Here is a 22,568-nt window from a genome sequence, read left to right on the forward strand (position 1 = left end):
TTCTCCGGTTTAGCTTTTTGGTTTAGATATGAATGAAGTTGGGATTCGAAATTCAACGAGTCTTGCTAGGCTTGCTAAACAAAGCGGCGGTCGACGGCGGCGCGTACGGTCACCTCATCCAGCACTTTACTACCCGTCACCGACTTCCTCTACACGCGCTTCAGCTTCATGCGCGCATTGTTGTCTTCTCCGTCACGCCTGACAACTTCCTCGCTTCCAAGCTCATCAATTTTTACACAAGGGAGAATCGCTTCCGCCAAGCACTCCATGTGTTCGACGAAATTACCGTTAAGAATGCCTTCTCTTACAACGCACTTCTCATCGCGTATACTTCGCGTGAGATGTATTTCGATGCTTTTTCGTTGTTCTTGTCTTGGATTGGCTCTTCTTCCGGTGCCGCCAGACCGGACTCTGTTAGTGTCTCTTGTGTGTTGAAGGCTTTGTCCGGTTATGATGGTTTTTTGTTGGGTTCATTGGCTCGACAAGTTCACGGGTTTGTTATTCGAGGTGGGTTTGATTCCGATGTGTTCGTTGGCAATGGGATGATCACGTACTATACAAAGTGTGATAACATCGAGTCTGCGAGGAAAGTGTTTGATGAAATGTCTGAGAGAGATGTTGTTTCGTGGAACTCTATGATTTCTGGGTATTCTCAAAGTGGGTCTTTTGAGAACTGTAAAGAGTTGTATAAAAGGATGTTACGTTGCCCTGATTTGAAGCCTAATGGAGTCACTGTAATAAGCGTGTTGCAGGCGTGTGGACAATCGAGTGATCTTGTTTTCGGGATGGAAGTTCACAAGAAGATGATTGAGAATCATATTCAGATGGATTTATCATTGTGTAATGCTGTGATTGGTTTTTATGCTAAATGTGGTAGCTTGGATTATGCAAGAGCATTGTTTGATGAGATGAGTGAGAAAGACTCTGTTACGCATGGGGCTATAATTTCAGGTTATATGGCTCATGGTCTTGTTAACGAAGCAATGGATTTATTTGGTGATATGGAAAACATTGGTTTAAGTACGTGGAATGCTGTGATTTCGGGTCTTATGCAGAACAATCATCATGAGGAGGTTATAAGTTCATTTAGGGAGATGATAAGAGGTGGCTCTAGGCCAAACACAGTGACTCTTTCGAGCCTTCTTCCTTCTTTGACATATAGTTCAAATCTGAAAGGGGGTAAGGAAATCCACGCTTTTGCTATCCGTAATGGTGCTGACAGCAATATATATGTGACCACCTCCATCGTAGATAACTATGCCAAATTAGGTTTTTTGCCAGGAGCTCAGAGGGTTTTTGATAACTGTAAAGATAGGAGCTTGATCGTTTGGACTGCAATTATAACAGCATATGCTGTTCATGGGGACTCTGATTCTGCTTGTAGACTGTTTGACCAAATGCAATGTCTTGGAACTAGGCCAGACAATGTCACACTAACAGCTGTTCTTTCAGCTTTTGCGCACTCTGGAGATTCGGATAAGGCGCAGGACATATTTGATTCTATGGTAACAAAGTATGACATTGAGCCTGGAGTTGAGCACTATGCTTGTATGGTAAGTGTTCTTAGCCGGGCTGGAAAACTTTCGGATGCAATTGAGTTCATTGCTAGGATGCCAATCGAACCAATTGCTAAAGTGTGGGGTGCATTGTTGAATGGGGCTTCAGTTCTTGGTGATGTGGAGATCGCTAGGTTCGCTTGTGATCGCTTGTTTGAGATGGAACCTGAAAATACAGGGAACTATACTATCATGGCGAATTTATACACTCAAGCAGGGAGATGGGAAGAAGCTGAAATTGTTAGGGATAAGATGACCAGAATCGGATTGAAGAAAATCCCTGGAACTAGCTGGATCGAAACTGATAAAGGATTACGTAGTTTCATAGCAAAAGACAGTTCTTGTGAGAGAAGCAAAGAGATGTATAATGTAATAGAGGGTTTGATTGAGTCAATGAGCGACAAAGAGTATATCATGAAACAAGAGCTTGATGTAACTTATTGATCCTTTCTTAAACATCTCCTATGCATTTTCTTGCCATGATGTTCAAAGTTTTTTTTTCCTGATGGCTGCTACAGTAAGTGATGATTTGTTCTTTTTGGGGGCTTTTCAAAGAGTTGCTATTTAATGATTTTGTTCCCCATGATTTTTGTAGTTGTGATTGAACGAACATGGGGTTGAATAGTTGATAGAAGCAGCAAACCCAAGCTTCAACTTGAGAATAAATGAAGTGATATTGATTGAAGTGGTAGGGTTGCTAATAAGAATAAGAACATCACTTTTATATGATTCATTAGTTTGGTTCACAAAGTAAGCATTATTATGATTAATGGGTGTTTTGGTAGTTAATTTTTGGTCCCAGAGTGAAGTACACGCGAGCTCTATGTTATTTACTAATCAGTAATCACTTTAATTTGTCTTTGCGTGTTGCTAAGCATATCTAATTTGTAAAGTAAACCAAAAACAGTTATATAGTGTAAGGTTGGGAGCATTAATATTTCAGCGTGACCACCTCTAATGGTTTACTCTCAGATCTATGGAGGGTCACAAGAATTTCCCCATCTCCTTAATTTTATTCGATTACAGTACTGTCTGAAACTTTTTTTCTGTTTTCGAAATTTTACATCAACAAATAGTGCAATGCCGCACAACACAAGAATCAGAACACAGAAATAAAGTAGGCATATAAATGCAACCGATACATTAAAAACAAAAACGAAAAGTTGGTTTTTGACAAAGAGTTCTGTGACACTTGGTAAAACTAGAATCGTCACAACAAAAACAGTGAAGACTTTTGGTTTTTTCCTTGGAATTAACGTCAAAGTACAACATTATGGTTTATGGATTTATATATCTTAATCTTAGCATAAACAACCAGGATGATTCCTCATGTGCACATTTGTATATTTGTCTTTGTAAGATAATATATGCAAACTATGCAGTAAAAAAATGTATAATACAGTGATATGCTTTTAAAAGGGTCTTGAGAAGTGAGAGATTTTTACCAACTCACGGGAGCTGCAGGCAACAAAAGTCCAAGCCCACACTGTCGTTTTGCTTACAAATCAACTTATTTATTGTCCCTACACGACAGGTTCTGTTTTTGTTTTTCAAAATTTTGGGGGGGTTTTTAGGTTCATTTCCCTCCTATCTTCAAGTCTCAGGGGATTTGGATTTGAATCTGGATCTGTTTCTTTCTTGTATCAACTCGGAAGTATTTTTGAAATATTTCTTTTGAAGAGTGTCGAGGTAAGTCGATTTTAAAGTATGATGTTGATATGTTCCTTATTGAATGTAACATTAAATGACATGATCTAACAACACATTGGTCTTCTTCTCCTTTTTTTTTTTGCAGTTAGTTGTGAAGTTGAACTTTAAGATTTTACCAATTTGGTTTTGGTTGTTGAATGATAAAAACAGTATGAGTATGACCATTGATCACTCCATTTACAACACAAAATGCAGGTGACTCTCTCTCTCTCTACTTATATAGATAGATATATCATATATATATGTGATTTGAGAGCTTTTATATAGAGATTGAGGAATTACTATTGTGTGTTTTTTTCCGATTAAGAACAAACTTTGCAAGTAAGAAGATGGAAGAAGAAGAAGAAAAGGAAGGTCTAAGAACTGTGGAATGTTTAAGAGGGAGACTACTTGCAGAGAGGCAAGTTTCAAGATCTGCAAAAGAAGAAGCAGAGATTATTACCAGAAAGGTAACTCATAAAATCCTAAGTTTCATTCCTTTTTAAGAAACTGTGTTTGATCAAGAACATGAGTCATTCTAGTTAGTTAACCATCAAGAGAGTATCACTAATTACTCTGTTCTTGTTTCTTGGACGACCAAAAAAAGTGTTGTTTTAAAGTGGTTAGTTTTGATCTGGCTTTGGTAAAAAGCTGATTATTACTCTTATCTCAAGAGACAACCTTTACTGATCTCATGGAAACAGATGGAAGAGTTGGAGCGTAATCTGAAAGAAGAGATCAGATTAAGGGAAAAAGCAGAGAAGAGACTAAAGCATCTGATGAAGAAACTTAAATTTATTAAAGGGTCACACAGTTCGGAGGGATCAGATCAATTGAGTTCATCTGAAGTTTCTTGTGTATCATCGGTTTGCACTTCGGCCTCCAAGGAAGAAGAAGAAGAAACTCTTGAAAAGGGAGCTGCGAAAGAAAAGAAAAGTGATCATGCAACTGACAGTGTTGCCTCTATGGAAGATGATTCAGGTTCAAAGCTCAAAGATGTTTCTTCTGGTGAAGCAAGTGTTGTTGCTTCAACCTCAAGTCATGAAGAAGAATCACAAGCCGGTAATGAGTTTTCTTGGTGCTCAGATGCAACTTAAGAGTTCAAGAATCAAGAATATCCATTTCTCCTCCCCTAAACAACTTTGAATCATAACCGTTTCTCATGGCATGGATCATAAAGTTACTAATACTATATAGTACTACTTTTGTTAATCACCAGTACATAGAGGAGATTGGTGGTAAATTAGATAGTAATGGAACAAGAACAAGAAGAGAGAAGCCAAGATCAAAGACAAATGTGGGTTGATTGATACAAAAAGGTAATGAAAAGAGAGTGGCCATGTGAATAAAGGGATTGATTACTTGATTGGGCTTTAGGACACATGTAGAGTTTGATAGTAATAAATTCAAAGTGTTAGTAGAGTTGGGGAGGACGACACGACACACATGACATAATGTTATGTCTCTTTCTTCTTGTGTTTTTTTGTTACCAAAGAACGAAAGTGACGTTCTTGGAACCTATCGATGAGACCGAACAAAAGGAAGAAGCAGTATATTTTTTTCATTGCAATCGTGTTTCTTGTCTTCTATCTTTTCTCAGTTTTCTGCATGTCGGATCTAAACTTGGACTAATAACATGTAAAAATTTCTCAATGGTCAAAGAAAAATGAGTTCAAATTATTCATATTTTTCATTGCAATTGCCATATTGTTCATATTTTTATGGATTTACATAATTCATATTTTTCATTACAACCTTAATTTCTTTAATTTTAAGAGGTTGTTCAGAAAAAAAACATTATTATTTTTATTTGTCCACGTCATGTGTAGGTGGACTTACAAACTTAACTAATATCCAATAATAATACGCCACGTGGATAAAAGTAGATAATTATAGCTAGGTTTTTTGAGTTTTTTTTTTGTAAGAAACAGACAGAAACTTTTGTTCCAAATTAAATATGGAATTAACGTTATGAATTATATGATAGTACTATGAAAGTTATGAAGATATAATTTCTATAATCGTTTAGAAATTCATCATTTTATTTTAACTTTTTTCTATATATTTTTTTATTTGTTTTGTTGGAAAACAAACAAAAACAAATTGATCGTGCATGACCGATCATGACGGAGAAACACTTGTTTGTCGTCCACAACTATCTAAGAGACAGGTGACAATTTTTTTTAATCCATATATATGTTTTTATTAATTATCCCCTGATTAATCGGTAATCTCGCTCTCTCGTTGACGATTTCTTTCAATCGCCGTACCAAACGAAACCGATGATCCTAGCTTTTGTTTTCTTCTTTTCATCTTATATCATCGTTTAATGTTGCTGTTAATTTAATCTTAGAATTAATCATTAGAAACTGTGTATGGATTTGAGATTTGTGCGTAGTAGTACTGTGCGGTGTGGTAATGTAAAGTAAAAGCTATGGGAATTAGGAATAGGCTTCTTTGTGAAATATTATGTTGTTATCTTTGGTGAGCAAACGCTCACTGGAGGTAGATTCCAGGTAATTACTTTCTCAAATCATTCCCTAATTTTGTGCTTATTTTCATGTATACGTTATTTTATTTTGATTGGCACTGCAGGGACGCCTATGGATTTGCCTTGAGACCTCAACACGTTAAGAGATATCAAGAATACCTTAGCATTTATACAGTTGAGTTCTTCTTTCTCATCTTCATTTGCTTTCTCAGATCATTTATTAGATTGAAAAACTTGGCGTTAGAATTTATGTATGCGGTATGTCTAATCAAAATGGTATGTGGGGCTTGTGTTTGTGTCTACCTTACAACTTACGAAATTGTATACTAATGGAATAGGAGGAAGAGACAGAGAGAGCAGAGAAATGGAAAATTTTTCTTGACAGGCAAGACAGCGCCGTTGAACATTGTTCCTCAGAAGAGGAGTTTCAGGATACATTACCGGCTGATGGTGATGGTTCCGACTCTGGAGAGGAGAGTGCTTCAGAGGACAATTCAAGAAATGAAAAACATGATTCTGGTTCTTGTAATCTTGGTGGTTTAGATGTGCAGTATCTTGAAAAAGATAGTACTGTAACAGATGGTGAGCATTCAAAAGAGAAGGAGCTAGCTGAGGAGGCAAATGTTGTTGACGAGAGCCAATATTTGAGGGAGAAGAGTCTTGGAAGAAACAGTGAATCTGTAAAAGATGAGGATGAGGGATTTGAATCTGAGAAAGAGAAGGAGTCTTCAGTTAAAAGTGAATCTGTGAGAGATGTGGATGAGCGATTTGAATCTGAGAAAGAGGAGTCTTCAGTTAAAAGTGAGTCTGTGAGAGATGTGGATGAGCGATTTGAATCTGAGAAAGAGAAGGAGTCTTCAGTTGAAAGTGAATCTGATGAAGAGAAACAATCTCAACCAGTAGAAGAACCTGTTGATCATGTACACATCCAACAAGAGAATGAGGCAGAAAAGATTGTGGAAGAAGCAGATAAATGTGGATTGGATCATGAAAAAGCACAAAAGGAAAAAAAGTCTCGTTCAGTTATCGAATGGGCTCATATTAGACCTTGTCTTGCGTCCATAGAGACTATGATGTGTTCTCGTGTAAAGAATGTTAAGTATATGCAAAACAAGCAGAAGAGTACAGTAGGGGACCATGCTTTACCGACACACGAATCGTTAGCTTCCATTAAAGAGTCTGAGCAAGACTCCGGGGAGAATGACCGTGACAGTGAGGCTTCCACGAGTAGATCTCATTCGATAAAAGAAGAACATGATGCTCAGGGTAGTGTTTCTCAAGAGCCATTTTTCCCTTGGTATGAAGAACTTGAGGTACTTGTTCGTTTGGGTGTGCCAAAGGATCTCAGAGGGGAGGTAAAGTTTAATACTTAATTATCTCAATAGAATAAATTGACTTTTCTTGTTCTAACTTTTGCATTCACAGGTCTGGCAAGCCTTTGTAGGTGTAAAAGCAAGAAGAGTTGAGAGGTACTATCAGGATTTGTTAGCCCAAATAACTAACTCCGATGAAAGCTCATCTGATGTTCAAAGAAAATGGAAAAAACAAATTGAAAAGGTTTGTTTTAGATAAATGCATGTTGGACTTTGGCACTCAGTCTTTTGAATCTGGAAGTTTTCTTATATGCCATCATGGTTACTATACAGGATATACCTCGGACATTCCCAGGCCACCCTGCTTTGAATGAAAATGGTCGAGATTCCTTAAGACGGATACTTCTAGCTTATGCTTGTCACAACCCTTCTGTTGGCTACTGTCAGGTGACTTGGGCTAGGAAAGCATATTTGAGTATATAATTTGAAAAATATGTTATAGTTCTAGTAGTGATTCTCCTTTTTTTATAGTACTTAACAATGATCCTGTCAAAATTGCAGGCTATGAACTTTTTTGCTGGACTGTTGCTTCTATTGATGCCAGAGGAAAATGCATTTTGGTAAAGTGATAAAGCTTTGTTTCTCTGTATTTGAATCATGTCATGCATTGGTATGAGTGTCACAATGAGCTGATTTTTGCTTTACTGTAAATTTCTCAGGACTTTGGTTGGGATTATTGATGATTATTTTGATGGATACTATACAGAAGAGATGATAGAATCTCAGGTAAACAGTTCATCTAAAGGCTTTATGGTTATGTCTTCTTACAACATTTCTACTTTACCATTGTGAATCTACTTCTCTTAGGTTGATCAACTAGTCTTTGAAGAGTTGATGCGAGAAAGATTTCCAAAACTCGGTTCGTTTTTCTCATCTTTATATTCAAGTTTCTCTTCATATATATATTTCCACCTTATACAGAGCAATGTGATCGTTTCTTCTATTCCAATAATCCTCCTGATGCAGTTAATCATCTGGATTACTTGGGAGTGCAGGTAGCTTGGATCTCTGGGCCTTGGTTTCTATCTATTTTTGTCAACATTATTCCTTGGGAATGTGGTGAGAGTTCTTTAAAAAAAAGTTTCTACATTCATGTTATGTCAAAGGAATGAAGTTTTATTTAACCTTTGATGTGTTGTTAATTTTTTTTTGGTCTCAGTTCTGCGGATGTGGGATGTGCTTCTCTTTGAAGGAAACCGTGTAGTGTTGTTTCGAACAGCGTTTGCTTTAATGGAACTATATGGTATAGCTGATACTTTTGTTATGTATCAAATGTGTGTGTTTGAAGGAAACAAGTTTCATTTTCACTCTTTGTTTTCTTTAGGTCCTTCAATAGTGGCTACAAAAGATGCAGGAGATGCTATTACTTCACTACAAAGCCTTGCTAGTTCAACATTTGATAGCAGTCAACTTGTTTTGACTGCATGCATGGGTTATATGTCGACGAATGAAGCTAGACTAGAGGAGCTGAGGAAAAGACATAGACCGGCGATACTAGAGATTGTTGAGGAAAGAATACAGAAAGGTCGAGTCTGGAAGGATAAAAAAGGATTGGCTTCTAAATTATATAGTTTTAAACATGAAGGCTCTATAATAGATGAACAAAAGCCTACTCAAAGAACTGATGGTGATGATGAATCTCGTTCGCCTAGTTGTTCTCTGAATCTTGATGGCGTAAATGTTGATTCCGAAGTAGACTCTTTACCAGATCCTCAAGAACAGGTAACTTTTTTGTTCAATACTCTCTGTTTATGTTCTGTCCTTTAGAGCCAATCATCTAATAATTCATGATAGTCATATGCTTCATACAATATACTATTTCTTGTTTCTTGGTAGTAAATTTCAAGGTAATATGGTTGAGTTCATGTTCTTCTGTAGTTGATTAAGTATGAGCAATATGCAACTCTTTTTAAATTTCACCCATAACAGTTATTGTGTAGGTGGTATGGATGAAGGTTGAACTATGCAGACTGTTAGAGGAGAAAAGATCAGCTGTGATGAGGTTATTGTTACTCTACTTCACATTCTCTTTCTTTATTCAAGGAGTTTAAACTTTATTGTTTTTGATACTAGTTTAATCATAATATGTATTACTCCTTTCTGTAGAGCTGATGAACTAGAGATAGCTTTGATGGAGATGGTCAAAGAAGATAACAGATTGGAATTAAGTGCAAAGGTAAATCTAGACTTCTCAAAACAATGTTATTATCATTGATTGTTTTTAGTGTATCTTGAGAAATTTGTTTCATCTCTCCTATAATGCATTCAATAGGACACTGTAGATTTCCAAACGTTAGGCTCTAAATGATCTTAAGCTGATGAACATTAAAGACTGACAAATATGTTTCTTGGTCAGATTGAATATATGCTATTTTTGGGACCTAGTGGGAGGGCCGGGGATTTTATCTATGAATACTGATTAAACTAAAAACTAAACCTTTAATTTTACAGATTGAAAAACTTGAAAAGGAAGTGAGAGAACTAAAACAAGTTCTTTCTGACAAAAAAGAACAAGAAACAGCAATGCTTCAGGTATGTTTCATGTATTTAACCCACAAGTGCAAAGCGCACGCTACACTTATCGGTGTTTTAATCTACCTTGTGACGCGTGCTTCAGGTCTTGATGAAAGTTGAACAAGACCAAAAGCTTACAGAAGATGCTAGGATAAGTGCAGAGCAGGATGCAGCTGCACAAAGATATGCAGTACATGTGCTTCAGGTGCTTTGGCCATCTCACTTTGTTTCTTCAAACATTCAATCAGAGATACATCATCTTTTATCCTAGCTTGATGATATTCTTGGAAGTACAGGAAAAAAATGAGAAGCTTGTGACTCAACTAGCTCAAATGGAGAAGAAACTAGTTACAGCAGAATCAACTCTCGAAGCTACTTTGCAATATGAATCAGGTCAAAATAAAGCATTATCATCTCCAAGGTACTCTAAAAACCAGATCCTATCTTTATGTTTTATTTGGCTGCTTTGATTCTGTATAAATCTTTCAAAAACTCTGTAACATACCAAAAAGATAATCCACCTGTTTCTATAGATACACATCACTCAGTTTTACATTTGTTTTGATGTGTTATTGTACTACTGCTCAAGTCAATGCTGTTTAAGAAGATAATTCTTATATTGTTTCCTCTTCAAACGTTGTATAGGTTTCTTCGTCCTGCACCGGAGAGCCCTAAAAAGAGGACAGGCTTCCTATCATTTGGGCTAGGCTGGCGCGACAGGAACAAGGTGAAGTGCTTAATGCCATCGTCGAGCTAATGAAATATTCTGCTTAGACTTAACATTGTTTTTCCTCTCCATCTTTACATTTCCACAAACTTAGATGATATGTCTGATCTTATCTTAACTTTGATCAATGTAATGTTTTTTGTAACAGGCAAAACAGTCTGAAGAATCAAATAGTGATAACACTAGTAATGCAACATCTGAAGTCAAATCTCCATCCAAAGATAGTGTTTCAGGGCAGGAAAGCAATGTATCAAAAGAAAGCAAAACCGAAGATCTTTTAAATCCTGAGACAAGACGCTAACCGAGTAAGAGACATTACTGCAAAATATTTAGGGTAATTTTTCAAAGCTTGCCTTAGGATCTTGAAGCTGCTAAAGATATCTTCCTCAAGGCTTTCATCTTCAGGAGCTTGATACCTGCAAAACTCCAAAACTCCAAAACAATGTTTGCTCAATTTTCTCGATCAGTTATAAATAGAATAGTTTAAAACTGTCACCAAAAAAACAAACAATTCATATTTAAGTATATTTTATATCTTTTGTAGAGGATGGTACATTGTCTATCATATGCTAGTGTGGTCTTGGGTATACAAGTTTTTGACCATGTCTAAAGAAAACTTTGTGTTGGTATGTGAATCATCGTTTTTGAAAATTGAGTTTGGCAACAAAGAAAGCAAACATAGTAGCCAATGCAATCGGAAATGCAATGAGAACAATGGCTGTAATCATCAAACGATCATGATGGAGTCCGAAATAGTCCTCTAAGAATATCGCAACCGTCGTGGTTTCTCCAAATGCATCGATCTCTTGATGAATATCGCCATACTGAGACGAGAAAAACAAGTTGAGCGTCCAAGATGTAGGGGTTATATAGTATAACAATACCCACCACTTTGGGATTTGCTGCAATTTTTTCAACATCAAGAAAGCACTATTAAGTATCTAATAAGGTAAAAGATCAAAGATGATGAAAGAAGAAAAAAATCTTACTGGTTTTGGGATCAAGAATCCGGCGAAAAGGTTAAAAGTAACAAAGAAAAGCGACTGGAGAGTAGCTGCCACTATGAAGTTTGGAGTGATGGAGATGAGGAACAATGCAAGGTAGTTGAAGCAGAGCAAGTTACAGAACATTGCATAGAGACTCCACAACATTTTGGAGAAAGACGCATAGAAACCAATCATAGGATATATTATGATCACAAACTCTGCGCTTTGAATGAATATGTAAGGAATCTCAGTCACAACTTGAGCTAATGCGTAGGCAAACGCAGAGTACATTGCTGCAAATCTTTCCCGGTACATAACATTACGCTCTGTCTCAAAATACTGCAAAGCTGAGGTGCAGTTGTTTATCCCCACGAAAAGGACTAGACCATATATTGCCCCTAGAACTGTGAACAAACTCTGTTGAGTGTCTCTGCAGAAACATACAAAGAGAAGTGAATTACGTACTTAATATAGTAATAATGAAACTTGGAATATTTTTATGTAAACTTACATTTTTTTCCCTTGATTCCAGAAGAGTAAACCAAAGATGAGAGAAGAGACTAAAGTGTGACCAATTCGCATCAAATTGTAAGAAGGGCTTCTCCAGTAAGATAAACACATCTTCCATAAACAAGATTTAAACTGTCCCCACCAGTTTTGTGCAAAAGTTCTCTTGAAATGCAAATCGCTTGACCCTGGATCCGGTTTGCTTAGCTCTTTAACAAGTTCCGAGTTTCTCCTGTAGAAAAAATCAAACATAAAGCTCATTAGTCACATCTTAAAAGGAAACACACAAATCTAGCCATAACTGAGATCTATACTACTCACTTGTAAAGATCTGATTCATTGTAGAGTTTTGCAAAATCAATGTTGAGTTCAGTCTCTACAGACTGTGAAGTCACCTCTAGCATCCATGTTGCTGGATTGTACTTGTCTCTAATTTTACCAACTCCAGGGATGTTCTGTTATTTACCCCCAACAAAACTGAAAAGATTACTAACAAAACAACCAGAATCATTTTCTTTTGTTACTTGTGTAGAAAGGTAACCTGAAAATACTCAGTGACACAAGATGAATGTTGTCCGAGTGGTCCAGTATAAATCATGCGACCACCTCTCTTCAGAAGAACCAACTGAACATAATAAAACATATGATTTAAATATATTAAGAAAATTAGCAAAAAAACAAGACCTAAAATTAAATATTTATAAGGTTTAATCATAAAAAATTAGAAACATTGACCTCGTCGAAGGCTTCAAAGATGTGGATACTAGGCTGATGAATTGTGCAAACAATGGTTCGTCCAGTCTCAGCTACGTTCTTCACAGCTCTCATTACAATGGCGGCTGATCTTGCGTCCAGCCCTGTTGTCGGCTCGTCCATGAATATGATCGACGGATTCGCCACCAACTCCACCGCTACAGTCAACCGCTTCCTCTGTTCCGTTGACAATCCGCTCACTCCGGCCACTCCAACCAACGCATCTTTGATCTCTTCAAGCTCGATCGTCTCCAAAACTTGCTTCACAAACCTCTGCAAGAATTTTCAGGTGATTTCTTTATTTTCGATTTCTAGGTCACAGATCCCTTGTAGAATTAGGGCTTACGATTTTGGTTTTGGGATCGATGTCTGGAACTAGGCGGAGCCAAGCTGAGTAAATTAGGGATTCTTCTACTGTGATGTTTGGTGAGTGTATATCCGTTTGCTCGCAGTAGCCTGAGACTCTTGCGAACGTTTCTTGTACTTTAAGGTAACCGCTGATTCTGATCTCTCCTTCGATGTATCCGCTTGTTTTTCTTCCGGCGAGAACGTCTAGTAAAGTGGTTTTTCCGGCTCCGCTGATTCCCATCAACGCCGTTAGAACTCCAGGCCTGAAAGCTCCGGTGATGTTTGAGAGAAGCTGTAACTTCTTCTCATTGTGCCCTTGACCTTTCATCTCCTGAGATTAGCAAAAATATCCATGGATAATAGATTACTCTCTCTTTGATGGTCATTGGGATTATTAACCAAGAACGAAGAGAAGCTTGTTACCACAGGGACATCGACGTAATAGTTCAAGTCTTGAAATGTTATGGTGAGGGGCTTAAAAGGTAAGATCATATTCCCTGTTGATCAGAAAATTAGGTTTTATTAGGTTGATGGAAATGGAGAAGAAAAAGTTTGTGTGAGTAAGAAAGACAACATATCTCACCTGAATCCTCGTTTGTCTTTATTGTGGAATCTAGTGGCTTGTTCTTCTTGACTGATGAATCTTTTGTTCCTTGCAGCTCAGAGAGCTTATCCTGGGAAATCATGGCACGAGATGATGTGGGAGCTGTCATGTGTTAAAGAAGCTCGTCAGTTTTTTATGTGGTTTTGTCCTTGTGGCAATCTTTGGATATTTTGAAACTTACATTTCAAGAAACTCAGAGCTAGAGTGAAAATGGTGTTGAAGATAACAGTGAGACCAAACAAGGCACATAATGAGACCCAATACATGTAATCATCATAATTCAGTCCTCTGCTTTCAAGTATGGTTCTTCCCAAGGTGACATTCGTAGGTTGCATCTACAAACATAACGATTAAGTCTTGGAGAATGAAGAGTATATTGGATGATTTATAGAGAAACAAGTAAGGGAAGAGAGAATCACTTGCTGCCACCGCGGTGCAAGAAACTCGTTTACAGAGAGCCCAATCTCGGCGTAGCTTATAGGATTTACCCAAAATCCCCATTTCAGCCACCCCGGCATATCAGCTGCACCAAACAATGTCATGTGTAAATGGACCTTTGGAACAAGATTGAAAAAAAAAAAAGAGTAAAAGAGTAAAAGTCTTACTATAGGGGATGGCGAAACCGGCAAATACAAAGGTGAGTAACATGACAAAGCTACCAGCTGCCAATGAAGCAACTCCTGTCTGAAAGATTGCAGCTATACACCGGAACATGGAAATCGATGTGAAGTGAACAGCAAACAGCAGAATGAATTGTCGGAAGAACCTATAACATCAAAGAATATCATTACAAGCTTGGATTGTGACTAGGGAACAAGCATGAGAGGATTCCAAAATCTCACCGGTAAGCTTCAGGAGTGTATCCGATGACATAGTAAGTGAGGCAAGTCCAAACGAGAGATTCAATGAACGATAGAGGGACTTTTAATACAGTTGCAGGGATTGAATAAGCCCAAGCTGGATAGAAACACAGTTGCTTCTGCTTGTAGAACACGGAAAGGCGTTGAACAGTCATAGACAGCTCTGGAATACCATCAACCAGAAGCACAACAGTTGCAAAAAAGAGGCAACTCATGTAAGAATTCCCATGAATGATATCAATGTCCATACGTGTTCGAATAAACACAGTCATTGTGAGGATTGCTGATATAACAAGCTGTGCAACAAAAACAAGAAGGATCCTTCAGATTTTAACATTAGAGAGATATCTGTAGGAAGAAAGAATGTAACCTGAAATGTCTTGAAGAGGTAGACGAAATAGTTTCTCTTCATGAGTAGAAACTCTCTTGAGATGCATGCTTTGAACAGCTCCCACTTTGGAAGAGAATACACATTGAATGAAAGAGCATCTTTGTGAGTTTTTGATTTATCATATGGCTTAGAGAGGGTTTCCTCAATTTTTCTTCCAATCTCTAAGTCCTTGAATCTCTTTGACAATGTGTCTACTGAGACAAAGCTATGGGGTACGTCATGGTGCAGCCAGTACTGTCCTTGGTCTTTCCTAGACATAACCTGAAAAGCAAAACAACTCAGGACCATGCATGGGAACAAATGTTAAGGAACAGAGTTTTGGATTTTTACCTCTTGGAGAAAGTCTGCAACACCTTTCCTTTCTGGACATTGAAATCCACATGCCTCGAAGAATTTTAATACCTCGTCGCGTGGACCTTGATACACAATTTTGCCTTCAGCCATCAACACAATATCGTCAAAGAGGTCATATGATTCTGGAGCAGGTTGTAGAAGGGAAACAAACACAGTTGCGTTGGTAATGTGAGCTAGTTGCTGAAGAGACTTGACAATCTGAAATGCCGTGGAACTGTCTAAGCCGTTTGTTATTTCATCCATGAACAAAGCTTTGGTTGGACCAACCATCATCTCAGCTGTAAACACTACTTTCTTAGAAAACATGCCATGCAAACTAAAAGATGACTTGTTTTGGAGGATTCTTGGCTATGAACTAACTAACCAGTGGTAAGACGCTTCTTTTGTCCGCCGGATATGCCTCTTTTCATCGGATTTCCAACCAATGTTTCTGCACAAATGTCAAGCCCGAGGATCTGAAGATTTCATACAAGACATAGTTAAGTAGCTAATCTAGAGGACTATAAATCTAAGCAGTATTAGAGAAAAGAACTACGTACGTACCTTCATAATATAATCTGTTTGGGGACTTCTTTTAATTCCTTTAACTGATATTGCCTGCAAAATGAGATTACAAAAGGAATTAAAACCAATAGCTCAAGTTCAAAAATATCAGTTTTAACGTAAGCCTCAGTAGTGACCTTCATGTAAGCATCTATTTCTGAGTCAGGAATGATTCCACCATCCTTTTCTCTTTTACTGACCTCCATCATAATATCTGTTTCAGCAGAGAAGATTTTTTATCACGAAAACCGTTTAGAGATTGTTTCGAAAAGAGCATGAAGATATGTACCTGTTCGGCTACCAACACCTTGACAACGAGCTGAGAAGTCAATTGTTTCCCTCACAGTCATCTCTGCAATGTGAAGATCATGTTGACTTATATACGCTGATGTTTTCTGAGGTACAACTTCGATCAGTCCGTGTCCATTGTAAGATATTTCACCAGAAATCTATAGAAGATAAAGGAGACATGAGTTCACACATATGCAGCATAAGCATTCAAAAAAAGGAAAAAAGATCTGAAACCTTTAGATTCTTTTCTAAATTTCCAGACAAGGCCTTGAGAAAAGTAGTTTTTCCACATCCAGGAGGACCAAGCAACAATGTTAACCTTGAGAAACAAGAAGAGACATTAGTTCAGTGCATTACACGACTCTCATCAAAAGAAAAGCTCCTCCTGCAACTAACCTTCCCGGTTTAATGATGCCACTAACATCATGAAGTAAGTTTATCTTGGCTTCACGTGTTCTTACACCACTCAGCTTCATCAAGTCCTGAAGAAAAAAAAAAAATATTAGAATGTGATTCAATCCCAGCCACTACAAAAGTTAAACTCCACATTACATTCTTGAATATATTACTCACTAAGAAAACACGCTTCAAGGAGTTCCATAAAGTTGGAAGTGCCTTCCCTTCAACGACCTCACATTCTGCTTCTACACCTAAATGCTCATACCTTACCTCTATGCTTGGAAACTCCACACCGACCCTGCAGGTTTCTTAAACTCAAGGTCTCATACTTTCAAGAAGCAAATTCACAATCGTATATAATATATATTTCACCTGTCCATCCTTGTTCTGATTTTGTTGAGCAGCTTGAGATTATCATTATCAATGTGTTTGATGAGCTTCTCAATCATCAGATGACGTTCCATGTCTTTAAGCTTGGTGACGTCAACAACCTTTTTCCCTTTCTCCCCAGCCTCGGCGTTGTTGTCCACCAGAGAAGACCGCAGCCGTTTAAAAGTGGGCAATCTCTGGATCTCAGCCCATTGCAGAGCATGCTCTGCCTCATCAACACCATCCTCACGCTCTTTTCTTGAAGAGCTGCTCCTGGAACAAGCTCCGTTGCTTTTTCCAATCTCTGCAAGCTCCATTCTCATTGACGTTTGCTCTGTTTCTCTACCCATCTGAACCATGCTTCAACGAGCCCCTAAAGGCTAAAATTCTATCTTGAGATGCTCACAAGTCAATTATGGCCTTATGGGATAGATGCATCTGACTTCTTATGTACGTGACTACGTGTATAATATAATATACGAATATGTAAAGTGTTTTTTTTTTCAAATTGTTAGGTGGTGGAAGAAAGGATTGTAACATTCTAACTGTCAAAATTCAACACAACATACTTGTGTTTTTTTGGGATCTTTTAAAGATTTGTATAAACAACAATTAACAAATTCGATTTGTAGCCGACTAAATAAAGAAGAACTCGAGTTGTTAAAGTAGCAAATGACATTAGAAATCAACCAATAAAGTAAAAAATTATATTTAAAAAGTAGACTAACCGAGTAATTTGCCTAATTAAACTTTGTGACTTAATGGACGCTTTCGTTGAAAAATGATAATTACTACTATTATATTGTGTACCTACATTTTTAATCAGCAGAAGCAACACAAGTAAACAGGTACAAAGTAGATTACAATTCACACCTAAAGGTAAGTGAGATGTGACTGCGCGGATTAGTCTAATAAGAAAGGTATATGCTGTGTTTCTCTTGTAACTATTATCAAATTCTAGTTTTCTTTAGATAGACAGCCTTTCTTGACTCACAAAAAAAAAAAAAAAAAAAAACTATCAAAGTGTCTTTCTTAGCTAAGCAGCCTAAGCTAGTCTCTGATTGAGTGGGCGCACGGATTTGATAAAATTTATCAAGATTTAGAGTTAAAAGTTAACAGTTAGGCAGTATCAATAATTATCATAAACCTCATGCTTTTGGCTATCGCTAATTTATACGCTTCTTTTTAGTGATTAAAGTGACGCACGTCGTTAAAGCTTATATCAAATGGTCAGTTCATAAACTATTATTGGCCTTCTTTATACAGACAACTAGCAGAAAAATCAGGGCTACGCCCGGTATGCATTTTACATAGTACTACCTGTAAAGGAGATTATAGAAAGTGAATATATGTGTAATTAATCATTCGCAAAACCCTTGTGTACAAGGCTATATATATTGTAAATGCAGCACATAATGATAATCAAGCTTTGCCTCTTACATGGTATCAGAGCAGTAGATCCAAAGACCTAAACCTAAATTTTTCTTTCTCTCCGCCGCTTCTTGTTTTCTTTCCTTTCTCTTCTCTTTTTCTTCAAACTTGCTTTTCACGCTACCCTTTGTTCGACTATGTCTTCTTCTCAGAGTGAGATCATTGCTACCTCTGATGCATCCTCTCTCCACAACGTTAATATGTCTAACGTTACTAAGCTCACGGCTTCAAATTTCCTGATGTGGAACCATCAGGTCAAGGCTTTGCTTGCCGGTTATGATCTTGCCGGCTATCTCGACGGCACAACTTCTCCTCCTGCTGCTACCGTGACTGCTGATGGAGTCACCTCTACAAATCCGAACTATGCTCTTTGGCAGAGACAAGATCAGCTCATCTACTCTGGTCTTCTTGGTGCCATTGCTGTTGAAGTCCAGCCGCTTCTCTCCAAAACAACAACCTCTGCTCAGATCTGGAGCACTCTCTCCTCCACCTACGCCAAACCAAGTTGGGGACACATCAAACAGATTCGTGAACAAATCAAACAGTGGAAGAAGGGTACCAGATCTGCTGATGAATATGTTCAGGGTTTCACCACTAGGTTCGACCAACTCGCTTTGCTTGGAAAGCCGATGGATCATGAAGACCAGGTTGATTTTGTGCTTGGTGGTCTTCCAGATGATTACAAACCTGTCATTGATCAGATTGATGGCCGTGACACACCACCATCGTTGACAGAGATCCATGAGAAGCTGATCAACTTTGAACTGAAGCTTCAATCGCTTGCTAATGCGTCTTCCCCTGTTCCGGTTATTGTAAATGTGGTGGCATATAAGAACAAAGGTGGTCATAACAACTCCAACTCTCGTCAACAACATCGTGGTGCTTCTCGTGGACAGTGGAACTCCTCAAACACCGGTTCACGTGACTCTAGTGGCCGTGGATATCAGGGTCGTTGCCAGATTTGTGGTGTGTTTGGTCACAGTGCACGGCGGTGTTCACAACTTCAAGCTTCGGGTCGCGGCTACTCTCCTTCGAGCGGTGGCTACACACCATGGCAGCCGCGAGCCAACGTTGCAGCCGTGTCATCGCACAACCCTTGGATTTGTGATTCTGGTGCTACACACCACATCACATCTGATCTTGCAAATCTCTCGCTTCATCAACCGTATACTGGAGGTAAAGAGGTCACCATTGCAGATGGGTCTGGTCTTCCGATCACACATACCGGTTCCGCTTTACTCCCTACCCCATCTCGCTCACTTGCTCTTACAGATGTTTTATATGTTCCTAATATTGCTAAAACCATATATCGGTTTATCGATTGTGCAATGCTAATCAAGTGTCCGTTCATTTCTATCTGGCATACTTTCAGGTGAAGGATCTGAGCACAGGGGTCAAATTACTCCAAGGCAGAACTAAGAATGAGCTGTATGAGTGGCCGGTCACATCCAACACCATCTCCATTTTCTCGGTTACACCATCCTCCAAGACCGATCTCTCTTCATGGCATTTTCGACTAGGGCATCCATCCTTTTCTGTTTTAAAAGGCATTGTTTCCACCTTTTCTTTACCTCTTTCTCCTTCTCCCCAAAAACAATTCTCATGTTCTGACTGTTTAATCAATAAAAGTCATCAGTTGCCTTTCTCCTCAAACACTATTGTTTCTTCACAGCCACTTGAATATCTTTACACTGATGTTTGGTCTTCACCAATTATATCCACAGATAATCACAAATACTATCTTATTCTTGTTGACCATTTCACCAGATATACCTGGCTCTATCCTTTAAAACAAAAATCACAGGTCAAAGAGGTTTTTATTGCCTTCAAGGCTCTAGTCGAAAATCGCTTTCAGAGTAAGATCCGAACATTATACTCGGATAATGGAGGAGAGTTTCTTGCCTTGCGCTCTTTCTTGGTGGCTAATGGGATATCACACTTCACCACACCTCCACATACGCCTCAACACAATGGCATCTCCGAGAGGAAACACCGCCACGTCGTTGAGACCGGACTCGCCCTTCTTGATCATGCGTCTGTTCCGAAATGATACTGGCCATACGCCTTTGCTACCGTGGTTAACTTAATCAACCGCTTGCCAACTGATGTCTTAAGAGGTGACTCTCCGTACTCGAAGCTCTTTCACGTTTCACCCAATTACTTGAAGCTTCGCGTCTTTGGTTGTGTGTGTTACCTGTGGCTTCGCCCATACCGCAAGAACAAACTCGAGTCTCGCTCTACACCTTGTGTTTTCCTCGGCTATTCTCTTACGCAAAGTGCGTATATTTGTCTTGATGTTCCCACTGGTCGGATCTATATATCACGTCACGTTCAGTTTGTTGAGAACAGTTTTCCGTTTGCTATGCCACCTTCGTCTTCCGACTCGTCCATCACATCTTCGGTCGCTGTTCCACAAGAATGGACCTCTGTGTTGCATGTTCCCACGTCATCAGCTTATTCATCCCCTCCGTGTTCAGGTCCTCATCCTCCCAACTCGCCGGTCATTGAGTCTACATCTCCACCACGGTCAGCTGCATCTCCGTCACCAGTATCGTCGTCGTCTTTGTCACAGTCATCGCCCTCAGCCTCCACTGATCTCGATCATGAAACTCGAACAAAAAGGGTTCATGATAATCCTCCTAATCCGGCCCACTCTCATTCAGGCCCATCACAACCACAACATTCACAACCTCCTACAAGCCCAACTCCTACCACAAGCCCACTAACCTCGAGCCCAACAACATCAATCCAACCCTCGTCTCCATCTCCTTCCCCTCTTTCGACAACTTCTCCGACATCGTCCTCTTCCTCACAATCGACTGTTAACACCCCAATCCTCCCTGCGAACTCTCCAGCACCGTCGCCAACCCCTCCACCTCTTCCTCAAAACCTACATCCTATGAAACCCGCGCTAAAAACCATATCACGAAGCCAAAACAAAAATTCAACCTCACCGTGTCCACTTCTCCTGTGATTCCTACGACTGTGGCAGAGGCACTTTGGGATCCGAATTGGCGGAACGCTATGGCTGTCGAGATTAATGCTCAACTCCGTCTACATACTTGGGATGTAGTTCCTCCAACACCAAACCGCCAAGTTATCCCTTGTAAGTGGATTTTCACCCTTAAATACAAACCTGATGGATCCATTGACAGGTACAAGGCTCGGTTGGTTGCGCGTGGCTTCAATCAACAATATGGTATCGATTACACTGAGACTTTTAGCCATTTCATCAAATCCACGACGGTACGGTTGGTTCTGGAGGTTGCGGTCAAACGAAATTGGGCGATTCAACAAGTTGATATCAACAACGCATTCCTTCAAGGCACTCTCAATGAAGAGGTTTATGTCAGTCAGCCTCCAGGTTTTGTCGACAAGGACCGTCCTCATCACGTCTGTCGTCTGAATAAGGCCTTATATGGACTTAAACAAGCGCTTCGCGCGTGGTATCAAGAACTGAGGAATTTTCTCCTTCAATCAGGTTTTAAAGTTTCTCTTGCTGATGCATCCTTATTCATCTATCACAATGGTCGTGATTACATGTATGTTCTTGTGTACGTCGATGATATCTTCATCGCTGGTGAAGCTCCTCTGGTTCGTGCCTTTCATGCATCACTCGCGGTTCGTTTTTCACTCAAGGACATGGGTGCTTTGAGTTATTTCTTAGGTCTTGAGGCTACCCGCACCGCCAGTGGCCTTCACCTAATGCAGCGAAAATATATCACTGACCTCTTGGCGAAGACACACATGCTGGACGCGAAGCCGGTTCCCACTCCCATGACACAAAAACCACTCACACTTTACTCTGGCACGGCTCTATCTGATGCCAAGGAATATCGAATGGTTGTTGGCAGTCTCCAATACCTGTCCTTCACACGGCCAGACATTGCTTTTGCAGTCAACAAATTGTCTCAGTTCATGCATCAACCTACAAACGAACATTGGCAGGCGGCAAAGCGCATTCTACGTTATCTTGCTGGTACCAAGTCCCTTGGTATTTTTCTCCGCCGTGATGCTCCGTTAACGGTCCATGCCTTCTCTGATGCAGATTGGGGTCGCGATAAGGGTAATTATGTTTCTACAAATGCGTATCTTATCTATTTTGGTGGTAGTCCAATCTATTGGTCTTCAAAGAAACAGAAGAGTGTCTCTCGCTCATCTACAGAAGCGGAATATAGAGCAGTTGCCAACACTGCCTCCGAACTCCGCTGGATCTGCTCTCTCTTAACTGAAATGGGAATCACTCTTCCAGTTGCTCCTGTTATCTACTGTGATAATATTGGTGCCACTTACCTTTGTGCCAATCCGGTGTTCCACTCGAAGATGAAACATGTTGCGATCGACTATCACTTCGTCCGTGAACACATTCAGTCAGGCATGCT

General features: G+C 39.2%; 3 protein-coding genes and 1 pseudogene across 11 annotated transcripts; 3 read left to right on the forward strand and 1 right to left on the reverse strand.

Annotated features, from left to right (window-relative positions):
* The first annotated feature begins 32 nt into the window (after nucleotides 1–32).
* On the forward strand, nucleotides 33–2,036 carry LOC104785780 (pentatricopeptide repeat-containing protein At2g37310 pseudogene; annotated as a pseudogene). Its single transcript, XR_015598417.1, has one exon. The product of XR_015598417.1 is annotated as a pentatricopeptide repeat-containing protein At2g37310 pseudogene (transcript).
* A 729-nt stretch (nucleotides 2,037–2,765) lies between these two features.
* On the forward strand, nucleotides 2,766–4,929 carry LOC104785782 (uncharacterized). The gene is made up of 4 exons (XM_010511052.3): nucleotides 2,766–3,245; nucleotides 3,352–3,461; nucleotides 3,574–3,715; nucleotides 3,950–4,929. Exons 2-4 carry the CDS (start codon nucleotides 3,418–3,420, stop codon nucleotides 4,340–4,342), a joined length of 579 nt encoding a protein of 192 aa, XP_010509354.1. The 5' UTR covers nucleotides 2,766–3,245; nucleotides 3,352–3,417; the 3' UTR covers nucleotides 4,343–4,929.
* Nucleotides 4,930–5,165: 236 nt separating this feature from the next.
* On the forward strand, nucleotides 5,166–10,966 carry LOC104785785 (uncharacterized). 8 transcript variants are annotated; one of them, XR_015598421.1, is made up of 18 exons: nucleotides 5,166–5,761; nucleotides 5,841–5,910; nucleotides 6,075–7,091; nucleotides 7,162–7,293; nucleotides 7,383–7,496; nucleotides 7,611–7,669; nucleotides 7,769–7,835; nucleotides 7,917–7,968; nucleotides 8,105–8,168; nucleotides 8,269–8,352; nucleotides 8,434–8,831; nucleotides 9,050–9,111; nucleotides 9,216–9,285; nucleotides 9,561–9,641; nucleotides 9,727–9,828; nucleotides 9,920–10,044; nucleotides 10,269–10,350; nucleotides 10,499–10,966. XR_015598421.1 is itself a non-coding variant. In XM_019245726.2 (18 exons), the coding sequence occupies exons 1-18, from the start codon at nucleotides 5,369–5,371 to the stop codon at nucleotides 10,649–10,651; spliced, it is 2,808 nt and encodes a 935-aa protein (XP_019101271.1). In that variant the 5' UTR covers nucleotides 5,321–5,368; the 3' UTR covers nucleotides 10,652–10,966. The 8 variants fall into 8 exon arrangements, 2 of the variants coding, with proteins under 2 accessions (XP_019101271.1, XP_010509357.1); XR_015598422.1 differs by having other exon boundaries at nucleotides 5,226–5,415; XR_015598420.1 differs by having other exon boundaries at nucleotides 5,239–5,415; nucleotides 8,076–8,168; nucleotides 9,039–9,111.
* LOC109124734 (ABC transporter G family member 33) lies at nucleotides 10,862–17,770 on the reverse strand. The gene is made up of 23 exons (XM_010511053.3): nucleotides 16,759–17,770; nucleotides 16,561–16,684; nucleotides 16,384–16,469; nucleotides 16,222–16,306; nucleotides 15,986–16,145; nucleotides 15,834–15,910; nucleotides 15,697–15,750; nucleotides 15,518–15,608; nucleotides 15,130–15,431; nucleotides 14,779–15,060; nucleotides 14,391–14,704; nucleotides 14,154–14,314; nucleotides 13,968–14,071; nucleotides 13,730–13,883; nucleotides 13,528–13,650; nucleotides 13,368–13,441; nucleotides 12,943–13,275; nucleotides 12,579–12,869; nucleotides 12,385–12,468; nucleotides 12,165–12,298; nucleotides 11,848–12,075; nucleotides 11,340–11,766; nucleotides 10,862–11,252 (listed from the first exon to the last, which is right to left on the reverse strand). Exons 1-23 carry the CDS (start codon nucleotides 17,112–17,114, stop codon nucleotides 10,986–10,988), a joined length of 4,311 nt encoding a protein of 1,436 aa, XP_010509355.1. The 5' UTR covers nucleotides 17,115–17,770; the 3' UTR covers nucleotides 10,862–10,985.
* Nucleotides 17,771–22,568: the final 4,798 nt, after the last annotated feature.

This window comes from Camelina sativa, chromosome 5 (assembly GCF_030686135.1).
Source record: "Camelina sativa cultivar CO46 ecotype springtype chromosome 5, ASM3068613v1".
NCBI lineage: Eukaryota > Viridiplantae > Streptophyta > Magnoliopsida > Brassicales > Brassicaceae > Camelina > Camelina sativa.